At 35.1% G+C, this 22,819-nt stretch overlaps 1 protein-coding gene across 2 annotated transcripts in view; it reads left to right on the plus strand.

The window, feature by feature from the left end:
* Positions 1-22,819, plus strand: part of BMPR1A (bone morphogenetic protein receptor type 1A) — a 141,059-nt gene that overhangs the window by 101,883 nt on the left and 16,357 nt on the right. For both annotated transcript variants that reach the window (XM_070470971.1, XM_020915034.2), the window contains 5 exons: positions 6,744-6,963; positions 11,109-11,271; positions 13,142-13,244; positions 19,184-19,280; positions 19,447-19,546. In XM_070470971.1, coding sequence (XP_070327072.1) covers positions 6,897-6,963; positions 11,109-11,271; positions 13,142-13,244; positions 19,184-19,280; positions 19,447-19,546 — 530 coding nt within the window. In that variant the 5' untranslated portion in view covers positions 6,744-6,896. The remainder of the gene's footprint in view (positions 1-6,743; positions 6,964-11,108; positions 11,272-13,141; positions 13,245-19,183; positions 19,281-19,446; positions 19,547-22,819) is intronic.

Consider the following 22,819-nt stretch of genomic DNA (forward strand, 5'->3'; position numbering starts at 1 on the left):
TGAGGGATTTAAAACTTCTAAGCACATCAACTATAATAATGCCATACCAGTTTGTCTTGCATCTCTGTTCCAGAAAGAATTTTACTTGTGTTGAGGAGAACAGTTTCTTGGCACAGAAGGAAGGTAAAAGATATTGAATGAAGAGAGGGTAATTGAGCAGAAAAACAAAGGTTTAAATATGTTAAATTTACATTGAATAAATAATTGAACATTGGAAAAAGGGAAGGTCTAGTGAGAAGGTAATTTCAGGGGTGTTGATAAAATTAGTGACCTCAGGGTGGATGGAGACATGACAATTAGAAATGTGCTTATAAAGTGGGACTTCCCTAATCCTGCTGTAGGTCAGAAGTTAGCTATAAGATTGGTTCTCTTTGCTCCTTTTTCAGACTTCCCAAAAGACCTCATTATGAATGTCTTACCCATCACAAGTTTTCACAGCATGGACTCTAAGGCAGGCTTTTTGATGAGATGCCTGTGTATTACCACAGATAACTCACATAACTTTATTTAAGCATGTTATTTTCTTAAGGTTTTGTGTTTAAATTTGAGTGACTGTTTTTTACACTAATACAAAAATAACCTGTGTTGCTCCATTTGTATATGTCTATATTAGTTTGGGGATTGATGCGGATGGAAGTTAGAAATGGGGAAAAGATGGATGAGTTGCTTGTTAAGGGAAAAGACAATATTCTTATGCTAATCCAGGCTCTGGATCGGGAGCAAAGCAGCCATGCAAACAATGGCTGTGGAGCCAGAAAGTCTGCAGTGAGTCTAGTCCTTCTCAGAAAGCTTGTCAGACCAGGCGCCTGGAGCTGCCTAGGGGGAGGGACCCCTGGAAGGGAGAGTTTTTCCTTACTACTTTATGGAGTTGGCAGTTAGCCAGCTTGTTGAAAATTCCCAAACCTCACTACTAGAAAGTAAAAATTAAGGGTGGAGGGCTTAACGGGAAGCGGAAAGAATGACTTTAGTCTGTTTTTTCAGCTGACTTCGGCCTTTTCCTGTTTTTTGGGTTTTTTTTTATCCTGATAGAACTATTGGTTTAGCTTTCTTGCTATTTGCAAAGCTTTAAATTTTTTTTATTTTAAGAATAATTTATATTTTATTAAGTAATGTTGTCATAGTCTTATTTTCCTGAAGAAGAAGCCACCAGTCTATGTATACTGGAAAGGAAAGTAATCTATTTAGAGTCCTATTTGGACTAACTAATAATAGCTTTTAAACACCAACATCATTTAAAAATTTTGATCATGTGGCATTTCAAATGTCATTTCCTTATTTCTTAACGTTGTATGATCAGATATTTTTAATTTTAATATAAAAATTCCAATGAACTATTCTAGGAATTTAAAAATACTTTTATTTTCAGGTATTAGGATTATAAAGTACTCAGTTTCAGGAATGGTCGCAAAATAAGTTTACTATTTTTGTTATATTGTGATTATAGAAAAATTTAATATGCTGGGACAAATAAAGGGGAAGTCATCAGTATTTTTATTATTAATTACAACAGTAACAACTGACATGTATTTACTGAATGCTTAGTATTTAGATCCAGGGCGCTAACTCATTTGGGTTAGTAATACTGTTCCCATTTTGTGGCTAAGGAAACCGAGACCTAGATAGCTTAAATAACTTCCCCCCAAATTACACAGCAAATAAATAGTGGAGCTGATTTTTGAAACCAGTAGACATCAGAATTTACTTTCTTCAGTTTGTCAGGGTATTATATGAAATAAGTGCCTTTATGTAGAACACAAAACTGATGTTATCTTTATGGACTCCATAATTTAAAAAGGCAGATGTAACAGTGTATAGTGTGGAACTAGGGACAGTTTTTTCCCCCACAAAAAATAAACCTTACTTGCTGAGATCATTTAAATATAAAGAACATATTTTTGATTACTCCTTTGAAAGAAAGATGTTAGTTATATTATCCAACTAGTTCTTTGGGCATTGTGACTATTTATGTTATACCTTTTTTTTTTTTCTTTTTTGGTTGCACCATGAGGTCTGTGGGATCTTAGTTCCCTGACCAGGATCCAACCCAGGCCCTTGACAGTTAAAGCACAGAGTCCTAACCACTGGCCTATGAGGGAATTCCCTATTTATGTTTTATTTTTATTGTTATACTCTGACTTAATTATGCTTTTCAGACTCATGCCTTTTGGTTGACTGCGCAATAACTTAAAGTGATTAGGCTTTTATTATTTCAACAAATATCTCAGAATGACTATATTATAGCAATGAATGTTTTCTACTACTGCCCAACAGATTACCAAAAATCTTAGCAGCTTAAAACATCCAACATTTATCATCATCTCATTGCTTTTCTAGCCATTAGGAGTCCACCACAGGCTTAGTTGGATGGTTCTAGTTTAAGGTCTCATAAATTGTAGTTAAGATATCCGTGAAGCTGCAGTTACTGGAAAGCTTCCCTGGCACTGACCGATCCACGGCCAAGGTGGCTCACGCACATAGTTGTTGGTGGGAGGCCCCAGTTCTTTGCCACGGGGGCCTCTCTGTAAGGCTCTCTGGGTGTCCTTATTACATGGCAGCTAGCTTCTTCCTTCAGAGTATTTCAGGAGTGAGTAGGGAGGAATCTGAAATGCCTCTTATGATCTAGTCTCAGAAGACAACATCTGTCATTTCCATCTTATTTTAGTTTGTTAGAAATGAGTCTTTAAGCCCATTGGGAATTCAGGAGAGGGAATTAGGCTTCATCTTTTGAAGACAGTGTCAGAGTATCTGTGGACATACTTTAGATCACCATAGTGATCTTTTGGTAGATTGGTGGGGGTTTTTTAAATGAAAAATATCACTTACGAATAGTAGTTTATATCCCAGCTGTGGTAGTACACGCTGCGTTAATACTGTGCATGACAGAGCCCGGGTCATGAATTTATTTTGTTGGTGAATGCCAAATAAATATATATTGTTTTAATGCTTTTATTAATACAGTTTTTGAATGAACATTGGTGTTCTGGCACTGTTCTCTCTTTCCATTCTTAGAAGGCTGTCTCATGTAAGACCATAGCTTTAAATATCTCTATGCTGTTGACAGAACAGATTTATATCTTTAGTCTCAAAAGTTTCCTTTAAGTTTCAGAACCAGATGCCCATTAGACATTCCCTTTGAGTAATTTCAAATGTCTAAAGTTGAACCATTGATCTCTTCTTCCCACTCCTTTCAAAATCTGTTTGTCCCCATTTCAGTAATTGCTCGTGCCAGAAATGTAGGGATTTTTTTTTTTTTTTGACTCCTCACTCTCCCTTACCCCTATATCTAATCCATTACCAAGGCCTACTGAATCTGTTTGTGAAGTATGTCTTGATTCCATCCACTATAGCACTACTGCCATAATCTTAACTACCATTGTCCCTCTCCTAAACTGCTACAGTATCCTTCTTAGTGGTCTGTTTGCTTCTCCTTTTGTTCCCTCCAGTCCATTGCATAGAAACCAGATAACTACGTTCCATCCCACTTACATTTCAATCCCAAATCCACACATGATGTTGCCTGACCTGGTCCTTGACTTTCCTGCCTCTTGAGCCTCAGCTTCTACCATATTAACCCTCTTTCTCGACATTTCAGAAACATTGTTCTTGTTTGCTCTTCTTGGCCTCATAATCTTTGTGCAGTCTGTTCTGGTGCCTCCAATCCCCCTCCCCAGCCTTGTTTCTTTACCTGAGTATGTAATTCTTAGATTACACATGAAATGTCACTTTTCAACATTGCTTCCCTTACCTGTCTATCCTATAGGACCTGGCACTTCTCTTTCTTTGCACTTCCCTCAAATTGTGATTATGTATAATTTGTATTGTCTTGTTTGATTTTTAATTGTCTTCTTGATTGTGAACTCCATTAAGGTTCAGTCTGTTTTGCTCTTGTCACTATATAACTATTATATACAGAATTGTGTATATAATAGGCACTTAATAAATATTTGGGAAGTAAATTAATATTCATTGGCAGGAACACTGTTCACTCAGAATTTAAGAGTTGGAAGGAATCTGATGAATCATTTAATTGGTTTAGTCTTGTTTCCATCATTTCTGTCATGACCTTGACAGAAGTGCATTCATACTTTATTCCTTTGATATTCTGTGAGCAAAGATCCCTGATCCTTTCAGTTGTATCTCAAGTGTAGTCATTTCTCTATCCTTTGCATTCTTGTTATTTTCTAAAATATTTAAGAGTCCTGACCAGGTGGAATAGAGTAAAATGGTTACTCCTTTGACTATGGCAGTGTTCTTCTATCAGCGCTTGATTAGTTTGTCTTCGTTCTTAGCAGTTGGTCTTAAGCACTGATGGTTTTTGAGCTTGTAGTCAGCTAACACCTAACATTTTTCTTTTAAAGATTAGGGGCTTTCTTTGTTAGATTAATGAAGCTCTTGAAGCTGTTTTACCCTTAGCCGTCTCTTAGCTAAAGCTGTTCTCCATACAAGTTGTTGGAGAGTTTTTAGTCTATAAAAATATCTTGCAGCTGGGAATGTCATGGGTAGCACCTGCTACTTCCTGTACAAGGTTTGCATGTACGCTAAAAACATGTTGGAGAAGAAGAAACTTTTTTTTAAGCACCTACTCTGTAGCAGGCTTTTCTAAATACTTTATAAAGTAATGTACATAAAATATCCAGCATGGCAACTTAGGGTAGCATTTAACACATGGACTCCCAAATTAGATCTTATTGATTAGAATTATGGCCCTACCTCTTACCAACTGTGTAATCTTTGATAAATTCCTTAAACTCCACTTGCCTTAGTGTCCTCATCTATAAAATTATTATTTAAAATAACAAGCCTATCTTGTAAGATGGTTGTAATGGTTCTGTAAATTAATATATTCAAAGCATTCATAATAGTCTGCTACATAGAGGTGAATATATGTTAAATATTACCTCATTTAGTTCTCAGAATAATTGTGTTAATATAATTCCACTTTTACAGATGAGGAAACTCATCCAGAGAGGTGAGGTTACTTCTTTAAGGCAGATCCAAGATTTAAAACTTGGGCCAAGAGTGGTAGAGTTGCAGATGTTTGTGTAGAAGGAATCACACATGATCCCTTTCCTTTGAAAGGGACTGTAAGTGTACAGATGCCTAGGATCTCACTGACTGCAGAAGGATTTGCCTGTACCTCTAATGAGGCAAGACCACATGTTCACTTAAATTGATGAAGAAGCAGTGACACTGAAAGATGGAATCAGTCCTATCAGTCAGTTTTCTGCCCAAGACTATGAAGTCCTTGAAGTAGAATCTGTCATATTTTTATTTGTAGCCCGTTGCATTAATGTGTAATACATATTCAGAGAATACTGTTGGTGAATCAGTGAGTAATAAATAAATGTGTGAAGGTATAGGGAGAGAGTGAGAGCTATTAAGAAGAAGAGAGGCAGGAATGATGCCAGGGTTTTTGGCGTGGGTGACTGGAGAGATGGCACCACCGTCCTCCGTGACAGCAGACGGAGGAGGAAGAGAAGAAGGCATGTCAAGAGGAATGGGAAGGAAAGTTAATGAGTTTGATTTGGGCAGATGGAATGCAATCTTAGCAGAGTAGTTAATAGGTATATGGAAATAAGGAGAGAGATCAGGGTTGGAAATATACTGGAAAATTCCTTTGAATTTGAATCATGGAAGAGGTATCCCTAGAATCACAATCCCATAATTTGAAGAAATGAGTTTTCTTAAAAGTACTGTTAAAGTCATATTATAGATGTTATTCTGTAATACTTTTAGACTTTACATCCTACTTTATCAGCATTGTGTTGATGAAAAGCAGTTTAATGTCATAGAGAAGTGAGAAATTGCAGAGATTTTAGAATAAACCATATATATATATAATGCAAAATATAAATGACATCTCACTCTAAACCTTATTTCCTCAATTCTCAAAGTGCCTTTGGAGAGCTAGAGTGAAAAATTATTAGTTAATAGAAATCTTGATTTATTGATGGTAGAGTTCATGCCACAGTAATTATTTTACAAACAAAACCGTTTTCACTTAGGTATAGTTCAGGTTTAAGTCAGTAAAATCAGTTGCCTGGACCAGTAGAATGAGGGAGAAACAGAATCATATTCATTTTTATACACACTAACCTTTTTTTCTGTTAACTATTTGATAATTGTCAAACCTTAATTGGAGAGGTTATGTTTCATGTCATCCATATTAAAAGCTCAGTTTTCTCCTAATGAAGTCAGATTTGTAATATTTTATGGAAATAATTTTATTTAAAATATATTTCTATTGTTTTTCCTTTAATGATGAAGCACACTGCATATTTAAATGTTTTTCTAGATAGACTTTCTCTTCTATCTATAGAATAAATTATTAGAAGACTCAAACTGTTTTATCACATCTACTGAGACTGAAAGATTATTAATTCTTTAGTGTTTTAAATTCAGCTCTTCCTGCTTTATTCTTAATATATTTAGAAATTTTCTTAATGGTGTTAAAAGTGTTTTATTTAGAGCAACCAGAAAAAACTATTGAGATTATTAGTGTTCTTATCTTTTTTTACATAAGGTTAATTTAGGGTCAGAAGTGGCAACCTGTTACTAAATTATTTAAGCTTTTGAATTATGGTGCCTTTTTTTTTTTAATTTAAACAAAGATAGCTTTAATCTTTGAAAATTACTCTGTTGTTTAAGGATATGTTTGGGTATTTGTTTTCCTCTCTTAGTTTGTTAGAAACCTTTTAGAATTCAGTTATATTCATTTCCTTTTTAATATTTTTATTTTTCAGGAGTCAGGAAGAAAGCAGTGGAAGTTGGAATCATTGTTAAGTGATTGAGACTTTTTACAAGAAAATCTGATTGAATAAAAGTGTTTTAAATTAGTGACCATACAAGACCCGTTTTTAAAGGTAACACTGTACAGGAAACGTTAAAATTGAACAATGACTCAGCTATACATTTACATCAGGTTATTGGGAGCCTATCTGTTCGTCATTTCTCATGTTCAAGGTAAATTCATTTAAGCAATCTTACCTCTTTTGTAGTCATTTATTTCTATATAAAAAAACACTCATTATTAGGACTGTTCTAATAGCTTTTAAGTGTAGAGGCACAGGATAGACACTAAGTAATTTTTGAACTTTACTAAGGCAAAAACATTTCCAAGTCTGTATAAAATCTCAGCCTCTTTGAACCTGTTCTGTTATCTGTAACATAGGCATTATGATATGCAACATGAGGTTTTAGGAGGATTAAATGAGGTAAAATATAAAGTAAAGTAGCTGACCTAGTGCCTGACACATAGGATAATAGATACTCAGGACTTAGTTTTAAAATTCCTCTCCTTTAAATTACAATAAGGAATAAACAGTTTTTTTTTAAAAAGAAAAGCATTGTTGTTAAAAGAGTTTGAAAACATACATATAATGTCTATGTGCCAAATATTAAAATTGAGTACTCAAAAGTTTTATTTATGATCAGTATTGTAATTCTACACTGTGCATTTACAGCCTAGAACTCCCAAATAGGAAGCTATTGTGATGATTCTTAGGATCAAATGGGCTATATATTTACACATGAGCTTTTTCCTGTATGCTTTAATTAGGACAATATTTTCAACTGAAGAGAGAGCTGTTTGACAAAACGGTTTTATAGAACTTACTAAAAATCTTTGTTCTCTTAAGTTTATGTCTTTAAAGATTTTTTTTCATAATGTTTTGTTCACAGTGACAATATCTGCTGAAAAGAATTATGATTAACAGCATAAATCTTTAAATTTTCATTTTAAAGAATGAATGTAATAATGAAATCTTAGCTTCTTTTGTATTTTGTCTTAGGTTTAGTACTCTTATTTTCCATGCTTGAATACTAGAGTGCTCTTGCAAAACCTGCTTTTTTGTGTGAAACATTACATTATTTGATAAAACATCTTTATTTTAATTCTGTTATTACATACCTTGTTGATCAGTACCAATCAAAGCTGTCATGGTTTTAAGATGAGTTAAATTAATAGTAACATTAGTGTAGCGTTTCCTACCTTACTCCCGGGTAATCAGTATTTGGTATTAAATTTTTTTAATCTCCACAGTATGATACAAAATTCTCATTCCCCATTTTAAGTTGTTACATAATAAGCTTTTTTTTTTTTTTTTTGACCGTGCCATGTGGCATGTGATACCTTAGTTCCCCAACCAGGGATCAAACCTGCTTCCCCTGTAGTGAAAGGTTGGAGTCTTAACCACTACACTGCCAGGGAAGTCCCAATAAACTTTTATTAGATGGAATAAATTGGGTTTTAGTTAACAAATTTAAATGAAAAGTCTTAGCACTGTATTTCTCTGACAAAAAGCAAAATTTGTTACATTTCCTTTCAAAGAAGGTTCGTCTGTGATAACTATTATTTGCCTTCAAATAATAAGATTAAAATATTTGCTCTTAATGAAAAGAACTAAAAACAGTGTGCAAAAATTATTTCTTAGAGATTACTACAGATCACTAGAGTGGTGTTACATACATAACCTGTAGCTTCAACCCACCCCCGACTTATAATTTTATGCTTTGTAAACACAGGACTTGTGGGTAGAAAGAAATTGGCATGTTCTAGGAACTGACACAGGTCTTTATGTCTGGGCATGGTAGAGGGGAAGTGCTGTGAGTTGATGATGGAGACGTCCACAGGGTCCAAATCCTGTGGGGTGTCAGTAGGCATGGTGAAGGAGGTTGAACTTTATTCTGAGTGTATATGAAGCCATTTAACCGTTTTAAGCAGATGAGTGATGAGATCAGATTTAGGTTTATAGGTTAACTCTGGCTGCTATGTAGGAAACCGACTGGAGGGGGCAAAAACAGAGGTCGGGAGATCAATGTCAAGATTCATTCATTTTGGAAGTGACATGATGCGCCCAGGAAATGGCAGTGGAATTGGACCAAAATGAGAAAAAGTGAGATACATTTTGGAGGTTGAGCCTGGGGAGGACCAGGTTTGAGGAGAAAAGTGAAGCATTCCATTTTAGATGAGTTTGTTTTGAGATAAGTCAAGGCTGAAGGGATAAATCTAGAAACCATCAACAAAGTTTATTTAAACCTAGGGAGAGTGTGGAGAGACTGTTTTCTTTGTATCTGCACCTGTACTTGGTGAAATTTTACAACTTGAAGGTATAGCTCAGGTTTCTTTGCTTTTGACACCCTAGAATGAGTTTGTGTTACTAGCTCCTTCCTTTGTTTACATAGCACCTTTGTATTATATTGCTCTCTGAATTGTATTTATGTGCTTATCCCCTCCACACACATACATCTTTGCCTTCTTCCAAGTTTCTCAAGAACCAGATCAGTTTCCAGCATTCAGTAACTTGCCTGCACATAGTTGGCCTCTAATTAGTTAGTGTTATGTTAATTAAATATTTGAGATAATATAAACCCCAGATGCAAATTATTGCAATTAAAGTATTTTTAGCTCTTAAATTCAGTGTTCTAGGAAGTTATGTGTGTTAACATCATGTAACTTTGAATTTTCCAGGTATTGGTGATCTTTTAATATAATTTTTTTGTTCTTAGTACTATCTTCGTTTATACACTTTTATTTTTAAGCCCTTTATTATGCATTCATTTGATCTATGTATAATCTCCTACTTGGAAATTATTATCATCATTTTTTATAGATAAAAGCCTGAAGTTGAGAGAGTAACTTATCAGTTGAGATATTCAAGACTTGAACCCTTGACTTCTCACTGTTATTTCTGCCATACTATACTGCTTTTTCTGTGTATCACTAGATTTTTTAAAAACCAGCTATGTGCACATATTATTTGCCATTTGGTCTCCATAGTTAAATTGATGCTTCCTTCTGTAACTGTAATAGGATTTTAAAGCTGATTAAGAGACCTCAGATTCATTCTAGTCCTGTGGTCTTACTGAGTAAATGAGGCTTGATGTGACATGGGTTGTCTATAATTACCCAGCTCAATAAATGGTGCAGGGTCATAGTAGACCAGACTCCACGTTTCCTCGTTTCTTGCCCAGTAGATCTCTTCCATTCTTGAAACTCTTCCCCCAACACACACACCCCCTTTTTTTTCTGTTGATGTTAGCATAAATGAAGTCTACATTTTGTAGCAGTTTAAAGGATTAAGTGAGGATTATTAAAATTTAAGGCATGGAATCACTAAAATTTATTTAACAGCACATTCTTTTCTGGTTATCCATGGGTATGTACATTATTTTTTCTTTTTTCAGTAGTTCTCACCAGAATAACTAAATTTTAAGTCAAGTTCACATTATGCCTCGAATCACTTATTTAACATTTACAGTGAGATACATACATAATTCTCTTAATATTTTATACCTGTTTGGCTCTACATTTTATTCTCTGGAGATCTACCCCCACAAGGAGTAGCCTAGCTGATTTCACTGGTTCAGAGGGAGGAATTACTAAAACGCTGCTTTAGTTCTGTTCTGCTTTCAGTCTGAGAGAATCAGTAACAAATATGACAGTAAGTGTCATGTGAGGCTACGATACTCTAATGCAAGAACACAGTTCTGTTTCCATGCTGTAAATACTGCCCTACAAGTAACCTTCAGTTTCTGGCAGCACAGTCTGGATTTGAACCAGTGACCTTGAGAATAAAAGGCACCAGATAATATGATTAGTCCCCAAGCTCTCACAATTCCCTTACTTAAGCAATTAAAATCCAGGGCAAAATGCTTAGTAACTTCACTTTCACATAGAGATACATACAAATAAAGGACTTACTTTTTTAAAGCTAGTCACAAGTTTTGAACCAAAGTATCTTTAAAAGGAACCATAATTTGTCGATTTTTTAATAATTGGAAATAATCTCACTCTTCTGAAACTGCTTTCCATTTTGTACCTTTCTTACAAGTTGTGACCATTTTCTACCTTGTGCCACTGTTATCTTTCACTAGTGCAAAAATTGTGACATAGTCATCTCCATGTATTCCATGAGAACTGGGGTAGTTTTTCTGTGCATTCTAGGCTGTTAATAAATGTAATCATATAAATAAAGTTTATTTTTAATTAAAAGCACAGAACTACAGTTAATGCAACAAGAAAGCATAGAAACTTCTCACTAAAAAATTGGAATAAAAGAATTAGATTTTCAGAAATGGTTCATTTACAATTTCACGTTTGAATACAGGGCAGAGTCTAGACAGTATGCTCCATGGTACTGGGATGAAATCAGACTCCGATCAGAAAAAGTCAGAAAATGGAGTAACCTTAGCACCAGAGGATACCTTGCCTTTTTTAAAGTGCTATTGCTCAGGACACTGCCCAGATGATGCTATTAATAACACATGCATGTAAGTATTTTGTGCTTTTTCTTAAAGTTACGAGAATAAGTTTGCATTTAGTGCTATTATTTTAAGAACCGTTTACTTTGTCTAAATTTTTTTCTCTAACTTTATATGGTATCTCTCCAAAGAGCCAAAAGCTTCTTATTCTTTATATAGGAACATTTATTAAATGATTGATGGTTATTTTCTTAGAGTAACATTGTAATATCGCTTTTAAAAGAGATAAAAGGAATCTGGTATTCATCTGTCATTTTTGGTTTGTTTAGTGATCTTTTTATCAGAAAGTTCTTGATGCTCATTGTAGACAACTTAGGGATTATTAAAAAGAAACCTTGAAAATTCACATAAACCTTGTAATTCTAAATGGGTTGAAATATTTTACAGGTCTCCAAGAATGACATTGTGATAGTTAAATAATTTTTATTTTCTTATAAGTGAACCCCTAGTCTAAATCTGCTTTATATAACCACTTTAATTTTTCTACTTAATTTTATGTTAACTGTTTAATATTTATATATGATCATGTAATTCTGTCCCATATTCTTAGGGGACAGTGAAGAATTAATTGTCTTACTAGTTAAAAAAAAAAAAAAAAAATCCCTGAAGGACTCAGTCAGTTATCTCCCTGTTATTAAGATATAATAATCAATAACTTGTTTTGTACTTTCCTAATACTTTTATGCTGTTTGAATGTGAACAGATATATAGCCAAGAAGTATACATACAAAATATTGAAATTGTATGATAGTTCACCATATCCTAGACTTGTTGTTCTGATAGTGGTTGACTTTACTGTGACAGACTGGTTGATCTGTGTTAGGAGGGTGTTCCCTATTATATTACCAGGTGACTTCTTGTCTGTAGTTCATACTTGGTCCATGTGAGCTATTTGTTAGAGGCTTGGAGAAGGAAATGGCAACCCTCTCAAGGGGTTCTTGCCTGGAAAATCTCCATGAACGGAGGAGTCTGGTGGGCTTCAGTCCATGGGGTCGCAAAGAGTCAGACACGACTGAGAGACTTCACTTTCACTTTGGGTAACCCAGAGTAAAACTTAGTGATCAGTTCTAACAGAATTTCATCCTGTCGCACTTAATATTTTCTCATTTCAGAAAATGAAAAATTATGCGAGATTCTTTTAACTGTAACAATACACTTAGTGATATGAATAGTAAGGAGGGACACACAAAGAATCTTTTAGCTATTTCTTCTACTCATTAAAGCTTGAATATATTAGGAGAAAATTCTAGCATACTAATACTAAAATAACATTTTATTTAATACAAATATATACATTTCTTGAAAATTCAGCTATTCAAAAGTTCCCCTTTTTTCCTTATCACATTAAATAAAAAGTGCCTCTTAGGATCATTGTTACTCAGATCTTCCCAAATATACTTTTCTTTGTCATTAAATCTATTTTTATGGTTCACAGAGAAGTTTTTTTTATTCATAATATTGTGTATATTGTGGGAATACAGAAAATCTTATGGATGAAAAGAGACAAAGTTATTTTTAAGTATATTTTTAAGCATTAAAGATTATCTACTTTATAAAGTTTTATAAATAGTTTTTCTGTGATCACATGACTATGATTAGCAAAGAAAAGTTAAATAGCATTTCCTATTTGGGGGACTTGTTTAAAAGAAATCCTTTACTGCCTGACACTAGATTTTTATTCAACCTCTAGATTTTAGTTCAAATATGACAACTTTTATTTGCCTTAAAAATGCATGTGGATTTGCCAGTAAATTACACTGAATGTAATTCTTATTCAGCACTAAAAGCCATCATTAACTGGTCACATTCAAACTGAAATTTAATTAGTACCTTCCGATCTAAAGTTGATCTTTTGTCTTTTTGGCTTTTTTTCTTTTAGAACTAATGGGCATTGCTTTGCCATCATAGAAGAAGATGACCAGGGAGAAACCACATTAGCTTCAGGGTGTATGAAATATGAAGGATCTGATTTTCAGTGCAAGGTAAGATCTAATTTTAGGCCTATGAAATTAAGAAGGGAGGGGCCACAGGAAAAGCACTGACTCCCCAAGGAGAAGTGTGCCTGGTCAGCATATTGCTGTGTGTTCTGGGAACAAATACATTGGAGGAAGCTTAGCTCTTACTTCAGGTTATATGATTGTGTCAATTGAAATTACAGATTATTTTACTTTTAAAAAAAGTTGTAAATCATCTGTTTTTAAATTGTTAAGCCTGTAAAAAAATAATCCTGTCACACTTATTTGTACATTATAAAATGGACTAGAAAGACTTTAAAGTGACGAGTAATAACCTTTATTACTCTCCGAGACAACTTAGAAATGGTAAGCCCTTTGTAAGGAGATCTCAGTGGAGTTACTTTAACAGCACAGCAAAGGAGTCAGAGGATTAGCAATAGTTTATGAACATATTGATGACTTTGGGTTATAAGCCTAATCTCTTCAAAATCTTGTATAATAATTTTGCCCCAGGTGATCCTTGCACTGTTCTTGAAAACTGCTCCAGAGAGAACTGTTTATTAACAAATTTAAGCCTCAACTACTTTAGAAAATTATTCAAATCAGTGAGAAACTCTCAGGATTGATAGAAACTTTGCACACATACACGAATGCACAGTCACATACATTGCATCCTATTTTCTATTTGCTTCACCTCTAGCAATGAGGGGCTCATTACCTCCCAAGCCCACCTGTTTCATTTGTAGTAATGACCTGACCTTATCCTTAGAAAACTTTTCCTCCAAATGACTGCATATCTCTCTTCCATTGTACTTCTTTGGATCATAGAGAACAAATTGAATGCCTTTTTAACATGGTAGCCCTTTACTATGTGAAGAAGTCTTTTTGTATTACTTTACTCCTCATACACTATAGTTTTTACCCAATGAAAATAATAGTTCAAAATAACTTCAACTACTCCTTATACAGGATCAGTTTTAGAGTTGCTCACTCTTCCATTTCTCAGTGTAATATGCAGAATTGACTATAGTCTGGCGAGGAAAAACAAGCAAAGAGTTAGTAACTCCTTCTCCTGAATGCAGCAAAATTTCATGTTAGAAGTTTGTCATACCTTATTCTTAAATAAGATACTAAGTTTTCTGTCAGCTGAAATCCTGATATCTTTCATTCATGCTACTGCTCAGCCATCTCTCTTTCATTCTTCATTGGTGCTGTGGGTTTCTTGACACAGATAGCTAAATGAGAGTGGAATGAGTTTTGTTACATGGTTGTCATATAGTTGTCAAAGTTAAATCTCATTGTATTAAAATTAATCTTTTCCCCTTATCTGTCAGGATTCAGGAGATGCTGATTTGTTTTTGTCTCTTCCAGTTTTATTTATCAACCACACTTCAGTATACTTTTTAATCACTTAAAAATGTTATGAAAGACCTCTCTATGGTTAGAGCACTGAGCTGGGCAGTAACAACCAGTGCCTCACAGGCCCCTCAACTAGGCATGTCCCAAATGAATGTAATATCAGTATAGTTTAGTTATTAAGCTTGACAGTGTGTTCAGATGGACGTGCTGCCTCTTAACCAGCTGTGGAACTTTGAGCAAGGAGCTTTACTCTCTTGTTGTTTTCTTATTAGTGAAGGAGTTCCTGTAAGAATCAAATAAGAGACAGCCTATGTTCAAAGAGTTTAGCACAACTGACACATAATAAGGACTTTTTTTTTTTTTTTAGTCAGGACTTAATAAATGCTAGCTTTAACCATATTGATAATGTAGTTGAAAGCAGGCTTTCAACTGAATTACACATATCCCTGAGTGCACACTGGCTACTGTACATGAGGATCACTAGGCACATGGACAGTTTTAAGGGAATTGGTATACAGACCCTGAACTTCCATAGATCCTATTGCTTAATATTTATCTGCCTGAGACTGGAACTTCTTGAGCAGTTTCTCTGTTCCTTCCTTTTCACAATCAACCTTCTCATAGTTTCCTTATTAGTGGCCTGAAATGTAAATCCTCAAGTTCCCAAATGCTGTTATAATTCAAAATCTTAGTGTGGGGAACATGGGGATAACAAATATATTTGCATGTTTGGTAGTTTTTCATTTTTTGCTTTCAACCAAATTGCTTCATTTAAAATAACTTTTCATAGTAGGATTATTATAGATCTTTGTCATATGATTAGAAGGTCTTCAAAGAATTATGGGACAATGGTACAACAAATCCTTCCATTACCATCTTTTTGTTTATGTGATCAAAAAATCTTAGTACTCACCCAAAAAGAGGAAAAGAGAAAAATAGGAATAAAGTTAAATGCCAAACTTTTCTCATTTTAGCAATAAGTAATTGTCCATGAATTTATGAACTAGTTTTATTTAAGTCCTGTCTATCTCATACCTTTCCAATAAAATTTTCTTTTTATGTAAAGGTTATAATGCACATGTAATTTTTATTAATTTTATACTAATAATTGTGATGATAAATCAAGCCAGAATAGTTTTTTAAGACTTAAAGACATCCTATCACAGGAAGTAAAAGAGGTTAATTTATATTTATATATGTTTATTTTTGAGGTGGAGAATTCTATCTCGTGATACATTACATTAGGGCATAATGATTGTGGAACATGTGGAAAGGAAATAGCATAAGGAGAAAAAGGAATACTATAAAATTTTCCAATTTGTCCATTTATTTTTTAAAATAGTGATAATGGGTATTGAATTGCTATTTTATTTAGATGCTACTGAATAGATTTGAGTTATTAACTTTATTTTAAAATGTGCAATAAGTAGGGTATTATCAATACATTCTTGCACCTATTTATAATGAAAAATTTTAGATGTTAGCCTAAAGGGAATACATTGTGTTTCAGAATTGATTTAGAGGGGTGGTTGTTCAGTCGCTAAGTTGTGTCCGACCTTGCAGCCCCATGGACTGCAACACACCAGGTCTCCGTGTTCCTCACTATCTCCTGGAGTTTGCCTAAGTTCATGTCCACTGAGTTGGTGATTTAGGGGTTACACAGACAAAAAATACTGACCACCACTTGGGTTACTTTCTGTGTATCTTGCTACATATCACTGTTAATTTACCTGGCACCTAACCTGAGCAGAGCAGCTCTTCTGCTGGCACCTAAGCCTTTCCTCCCAATGCTTTCACATGCTGTCAGGTTTGGATCAAAACAGGTTCAAGTGATAATCACCATTCTTTGCTCAGGGCTTGATTTTTCCCTCACACCATCCAGTCTCTGTAGGGTAAATCTAGCTTCTTCTGTCTCTTCCTATAGGATGAATTATTTCTCAGAAACCGCACAGCCATTCATTATAATTTGGTTTCAGTTACTTTCTCCTGTAACACTCCTCCTAACCCGCCACCCCCCATTCAGGTTTACCAAGTAAGTTAGAATCTCCTCTATTTCATGAATGCCAAGTGAGTTTTTTCCCCCACAAGAATTTTTATTGCCCACATAAAACCAGAGATACAAGTGGACTTAGGTGGGGCATGGCAATGGGGAGTGCAGGAACCAGAAAGGTTGTGTCGACCAACATCATAATCTAGACACGCTTAACTTTTGCCTACCCAGATATATAGTTAACCTGTGTAAGAAAGATATGAGTCTCGTGTTGCTTATTCTCAGCGAAGCCACATTGAGTCTTCCCAGAGATTGCAAGCATTTTTGACTTATTCTAGAATCTTGACTGGGATCCATGTCACGTTCACTAGAGGAAGAAGAATTAATTTATTGAATATTTACTGTTTATATTTAATATGTTAAGTGCTTGGTACAGTTTATCTCATTTTCTCCCAATTATCCTGTAAGGTAGGTATTTTTTAATCCTCCATCTTACAGGAGAGGAAGCTGAAGCCCAGAGAGAAGTAAGTTCATTGCTCAGGGTCACAAAGTTAATAAATGGCAAAACTAGGATTTAAGCTATTTGGTTGCAGAATCCTTGTTGTTTTCATAATACTATGCTGCCTCTAATCTGTTGTTGGCAAAGTCTTTCTTTCCCTTTTAAAAGTAATATAACATTTAGCTATCTAGTTTACGACACTCCTCTTTTCTAAAATCTTTGAATCGTACCTCTTTCAGCCTTCTTCCCAGTGCTCTCGTCTTCTTGTGATAATAATTCATCTAGCTTTGTGTTGTGGTCTTCAGTCACTAAGTTATATCTGACTCTTTGCAACCCCACGGCCTGTAGCATGCCAGGCTCCTCTATCCTGTCTCCCAGAGTTTGTTCAAATTCATGTCCATTGAGTCGTTGATGCTATCTAACCATCTCATCCTCTGCCACCCTCTTCTCCTTCTGCCTTTAATTTTTCCCGGTATCAGGGTCTTTTCCAGTGAGTTGGCTCTTTGCATCAAGTGGCCAAAGCATTGGAGCTTAGAAGATAGGAATTCAGACAGAACACAGAAACATTGTAGGGTCTCTGCATACTTCTGGGATACCAGTCCCACTTACTGGTGTTTGGTCTGCCTTCGTCATACCTGTAATCATCCCTGATAGAGAAGACTGAAGCAAAGCAAGAGTTAAGGAAATGTTTCTTTTCTTTGTCCTCCATTACCTACTATTTTGTCAGCAATACTGCACCTGTTGCTTGGTAGTCTTTCTTCTAACACTGCTAAAAACCCTTTGCTGATTTTTCTTTGTATTTTCTGTCCTGCAAGGCTAAGCTCATTTTGAACTTTAGCATACTGGGACTATTCTTGGATGCATCACACTTCTTTTTATTCATCTTTAACTTGTACTCTTCATTCCATCCTTCATGTAAGTTTTCTCTAGATCCGGGATTTTTTTTTCCCCCATAATCACTTGTGTAACTTCTGACATGTCTTCCTTGTCTCTTTTTATGATAATTTAAAAGTAATAGTTTGTTAGAAAGTTTAAAATTCAGTTAAAATGTAAAACTTGTGCTTTTGAAGGTTTCCAAATACTCTTGACCCATCTTCTCCTATGGGGACTCTCAAGTCCCTTATAGAATCCCATATAGATTCCCTTATGAAATGTCCTATTCACCTTTTTAACAGGAATACCCAATTATGCCGAGGTTTCCCCTTTCTGGCCCTCTGATATTTAAGACTCTCATGGTTAATTTCTGCTTATATTCTTGCTATTTTTATAATGACAGACAATTCCTTTCTGTTGCTGTTTTGGTCTAGATCACTTCTTCCAGGCAGTGCTGAAATGTCAGCATTCAAGTTAAAAACTTCTCAAATACTATATTTTTGGTTAAATAAAACTTCACATATAATTGTTGACATCTGTTCCCATGACTGCAGTCTTTTCCTGGGCTCATTTTCTGATCTATTAGGGACACATATCTGGTTAGTGGTTTCTAAAAACTATCAGAAGTACTGTTTCTATATCTTGCCCTTACCCTCACCACATACACTTAATTTCTTCTGTATCAGGTTCATTATTTTCAACATAGTTGTTATATGCAAAATCATCTGTTATCTTCTGCCTATTTGACTACCTTTTATAATGTGCAATTTATTTGGCCCAGGACGCACTCCACGTTTTGGTCAGATCTTTAGTCTCATCCATCTAAGTCTCGGTACTACCATGAGTTCATATTTACCCTACTAATTTGTCATTGTAATGAAATGTTTTACCCCGTCTTTTTTAAGAAAAGATCTCATGACTTTACTGTTTTATTAATAATATATAGTAATATCTTAAGAAATGCCAAACTTTGGGTTAAAAATATATGTACACTTTTGTTTATTTGTAATGAAGTTATAGACTAGTGTTCTCAGACACCACATAATACATTCTTCTTTAGAAAAAAAAATTTTAGAGTCTTCATAATACCATTTCACCACAGATTCAAATTTTTCCATATCATTTTTCACACATAAACTTGGCAGGTCCTTTTCACCCACTGAATTAGAAATTGTATTTTATGAATATTTTAAAAGTTATTTATCAATCTCATATATCAAATCATTTCTAATTTTCTTCCTTTAGGATTCACCAAAAGCCCAGCTACGCCGGACAATAGAATGTTGTCGGACCAACTTATGTAACCAGTATTTACAACCTACACTGCCCCCTGTTGTTATAGGTAGGTTAGCAGAGAAAAGTGCAGTCATTGTAAATCTCAGTAAACTATTTTCTGTGATTTTAACAATAAACAGGCTTTCTAGAGTTCAACACTACAAGTTATTTTTTTCCTTTTAAGATGTAATAGAAAGATAATACATCTTTTTATTGTTTATTTCCATTGTCAGGTCCCTTTTTCGATGGCAGTATTCGATGGCTGGCTTTGCTCATTTCTATGGCTGTCTGCATAATTGCTATGATCATCTTCTCCAGCTGCTTTTGTTACAAGTAAGATAATTATTTTGATGCAAAGTATTTTGTTGAATAGTAGATATAAATGGTTGTTCTTAAAGCCAGTAGGCAGAAACCATTGACACTGAATATATTTCAGAAACCATTAATTTGTATTCTCTGGTTATATTTCCTTTAATTAGTGGTATTATAGTTTTCTTCAGTGAACAGAGGACCTTACTACCAGTCAATTAATTGGACACAACATTGTACTTCTTGTTATGTTCACGAATACTTAAGATTTCCTTATTTATAGAATACTGAACTTTTTTATGGCTGAATATTCAAAACCTATCCCAGGAAATCAACTTTATATATTACCCTTCTTTAGTTATTTGGTGGTTCAGAGTTATTTGCATTTGGTCAATGATTTCAGAAGACAGTTGCCAGAAGTGAAAAGGATAAGAGGAGGGCATAAACTTCATAATAAAACATTATCTGACTGATATATGAATAAACTGAGAGATCAGTGGAACTGGCTACTAGACCTATAAGTAGACCCAAGTATATAAAGTTAGTATGTGATAAAGGTAACATTTCAGATTACTAAGGAAAAGTTGGCTTAGTCAGTAAATGGATTTGGGAGTAGATAGCTATATGGAGAATAATGAAGTTGAGTCAGTTCTGTACACTGAAATAAAGTTTAGCCAGATTTAGCCATATAGATATAAAATTCACATGTATATGTGTTTACACATATAAAGTGAAATGATTAAAATACTAGAACAAACCTTGGAATAGTTTTTTAAAATAATCTGAATCTGACACAAAACTTACAAGCCAAAAAAACCCCCTTAAAATTAAAAAAGAAAAGATTGACGGTGTCAACTACATAAAAATAAAACTTTACTATGTAGTAGAAACCACTATAAATGGTCAGAAGACAGTCTAACAGTGAAAAATATCCCCTGCTTATATTACAAAGAGCTGATTTCTCAAATATAAAAAGAAAAAAAATTCGGTAATTAGGCCCCCCCCACCAAATGAACATATGGTTTGTTTAAATAGAAGTACATATGGCTCTTAAAAGAAAAAGATGACTCAAGAATACTCATGAAAAATATAAGTTAAAATCATACTGAGGTATTATTTTTTACCTGTTATACTGGCAGAGATAGATAGAGCACCCTTTTTTACTTTTGCTGCTTTCACTAAAACAGCAGTAAAGAGTTGTAAAATTTTTTGTTCAACTAGGACAGAGACAAGATGACAGCAAAAAGCTGTGGAATCTGTGAAGCTTATGGATGCGTATAGACCTAAAATATCTGAATCCCAGGCTAGAAGTCGAGAAAGACAAACAGCAGCCAATCTGTGCTGTAAAATCCCCCACGAAGTTCAGGAGTTGGCAGTGCTAGTTACCTCTGGAAGTTAAGCTGAGGGCGACGAGAAAACTGAGAGGGTTGCCTGAAAGTCTGTTTTTAGAAGGCCAGATGCTGTATTGGTTGTGCAATACTATATTCAGAAACCACTCCCAGACTTAGTGACTTGAAACAGCAGTTATTACCACTCACTGTTTCTGTGGGTCAGGACTTCAGGAATGATTTGACTGGGTGGCTCAGGATCTTTCATGACATTCAGTCAGATGTCAGCAGATGCTGCACTCACCTGAAGGCTTGACTGGAGCTGACAGATCCTCTTCCAAGGTAGCTCACTTTCAAGGCTCACAAGTTGGCAGGAGACCTTAGTTCCTCCGATACGAAACTCTCTACAGAGCTGCCTGCATGAGCTTACTCATAGCAGGAAGCCTGGCTTCCCATGCAGAGTGAGTGGTCCAGAGACCAAGGTGAAAGATGCATGCTTTATGTGATCTAGACTCAGAAGTCACACCATCTCTTCTGCCATCCATATTCTGCTGGTCACCCAGGTCAGCCCTGGTGCTTTATGGAAGGGAATTAAACAAGGACAGGTGTACCAGAAGGTGAGAAATTTTGTGGGCCATTTTGTTTGTCAGATACCACTGATGTTGAGATTCCTGTACTTATTCTGAATGATCATGTGACTTTGATCATAAACAAAAGGCTAGAAGTTTTGTCTCGGGGAAAGAGCAAAAATGTTCTCATCCGTGGTGTCCCATTACTGAGGGTGAGGTAAATGGTATAGTGAAAATAAGGAGGTAAAGTGAATATTTACATACTAATCTCTGGGTTCCTCAGCCGTCCAGAACTGTGCTAGCCAAGCTTGTTCCCTCTAGATAACGTATAAGAAGATTATTCTTAGGGAACATCCATCTGGCCCAAGAAAAAAAGACCTAAATATTCTGCCTCCAGTAAGCCCAATGAAATGGCTTAAGCAGATTATTTTACAGTGAAACCTGTAATCAGTAAGCCCTAATCACGTACTAAGAGCTGCCAGTCAGGCCGTGAAGGACACTGATCCCTGAGCAGCAGGAAACAAATGAGGTGAGTCTTGTTACTGCCCAGCTTACTCCCTGAAAAGAATTTCTGATTCCAGGACCCAGGAAGAACTCACGTGGAGCCCAGCAGGCACTCTGAGTCGAGGAGATACAGCTGAGAGTCTGGGGCAAGAGCAGCAGCTATAGTTCGTAGGTAGAGAGTGCTGGAGAGAGTTTTCATAGAGAAAGAACTCTACAGACATCTTCAGAATGGTCCCATAGAATATTCAGCTGATCTTGGTCAGTGATTTCAAGTGAGAAAACCACGTAAGGCTGAGAAAGATCGCCTGAAAAGATCGAAGGAAACTATTATCAGTGCTCACACACGGCTGTGAATAGTGTCTCTTCCCACCAGCTATGTGACTTGAAAACCTCATAATTCATGGGGCTTTAGCACTCAGAAGGGTCTTGCCTCAGTATTGGAGAATAATTAGCCAACTGTCTGACTTGCAACATATGATGAGCCATGGGCCTATGGTTTCCTCTTTTGTAAAAAGGAAACACTGCAACTTATCTCTTAGGAGTTTAATAAAGTTGAAGTAAGTCACAGAGCAATGCCTGACACGCTGAACATCAGTAAAAATGAGCTGGTTTTTTAACATGTGTCAACATGGATAAATACGTAACACATAAGGAGTTTTTTATACAGGATGTAGAACATTACTACAGCATATGCCATTTATAGAAATTAGTATAGTATCCAGAGGAAAAATTTTGTGTGTAAGTATATACTTTTTATGGCAAAGGTATAAATACATAGATAGGAAGGCTATAGCCACCTTCAAGACAGTGTTTGTCTCTTAAGATTAAAAGAAGAAAATGAAATTATCAGGGAAATTTCAAATATTTTAATGTTTATTTATTTAAAATATATCTTA

Source organism: Odocoileus virginianus, chromosome 7 (genome assembly GCF_023699985.2).
Source record: "Odocoileus virginianus isolate 20LAN1187 ecotype Illinois chromosome 7, Ovbor_1.2, whole genome shotgun sequence".
Classification (NCBI taxonomy): domain Eukaryota; kingdom Metazoa; phylum Chordata; class Mammalia; order Artiodactyla; family Cervidae; genus Odocoileus; species Odocoileus virginianus.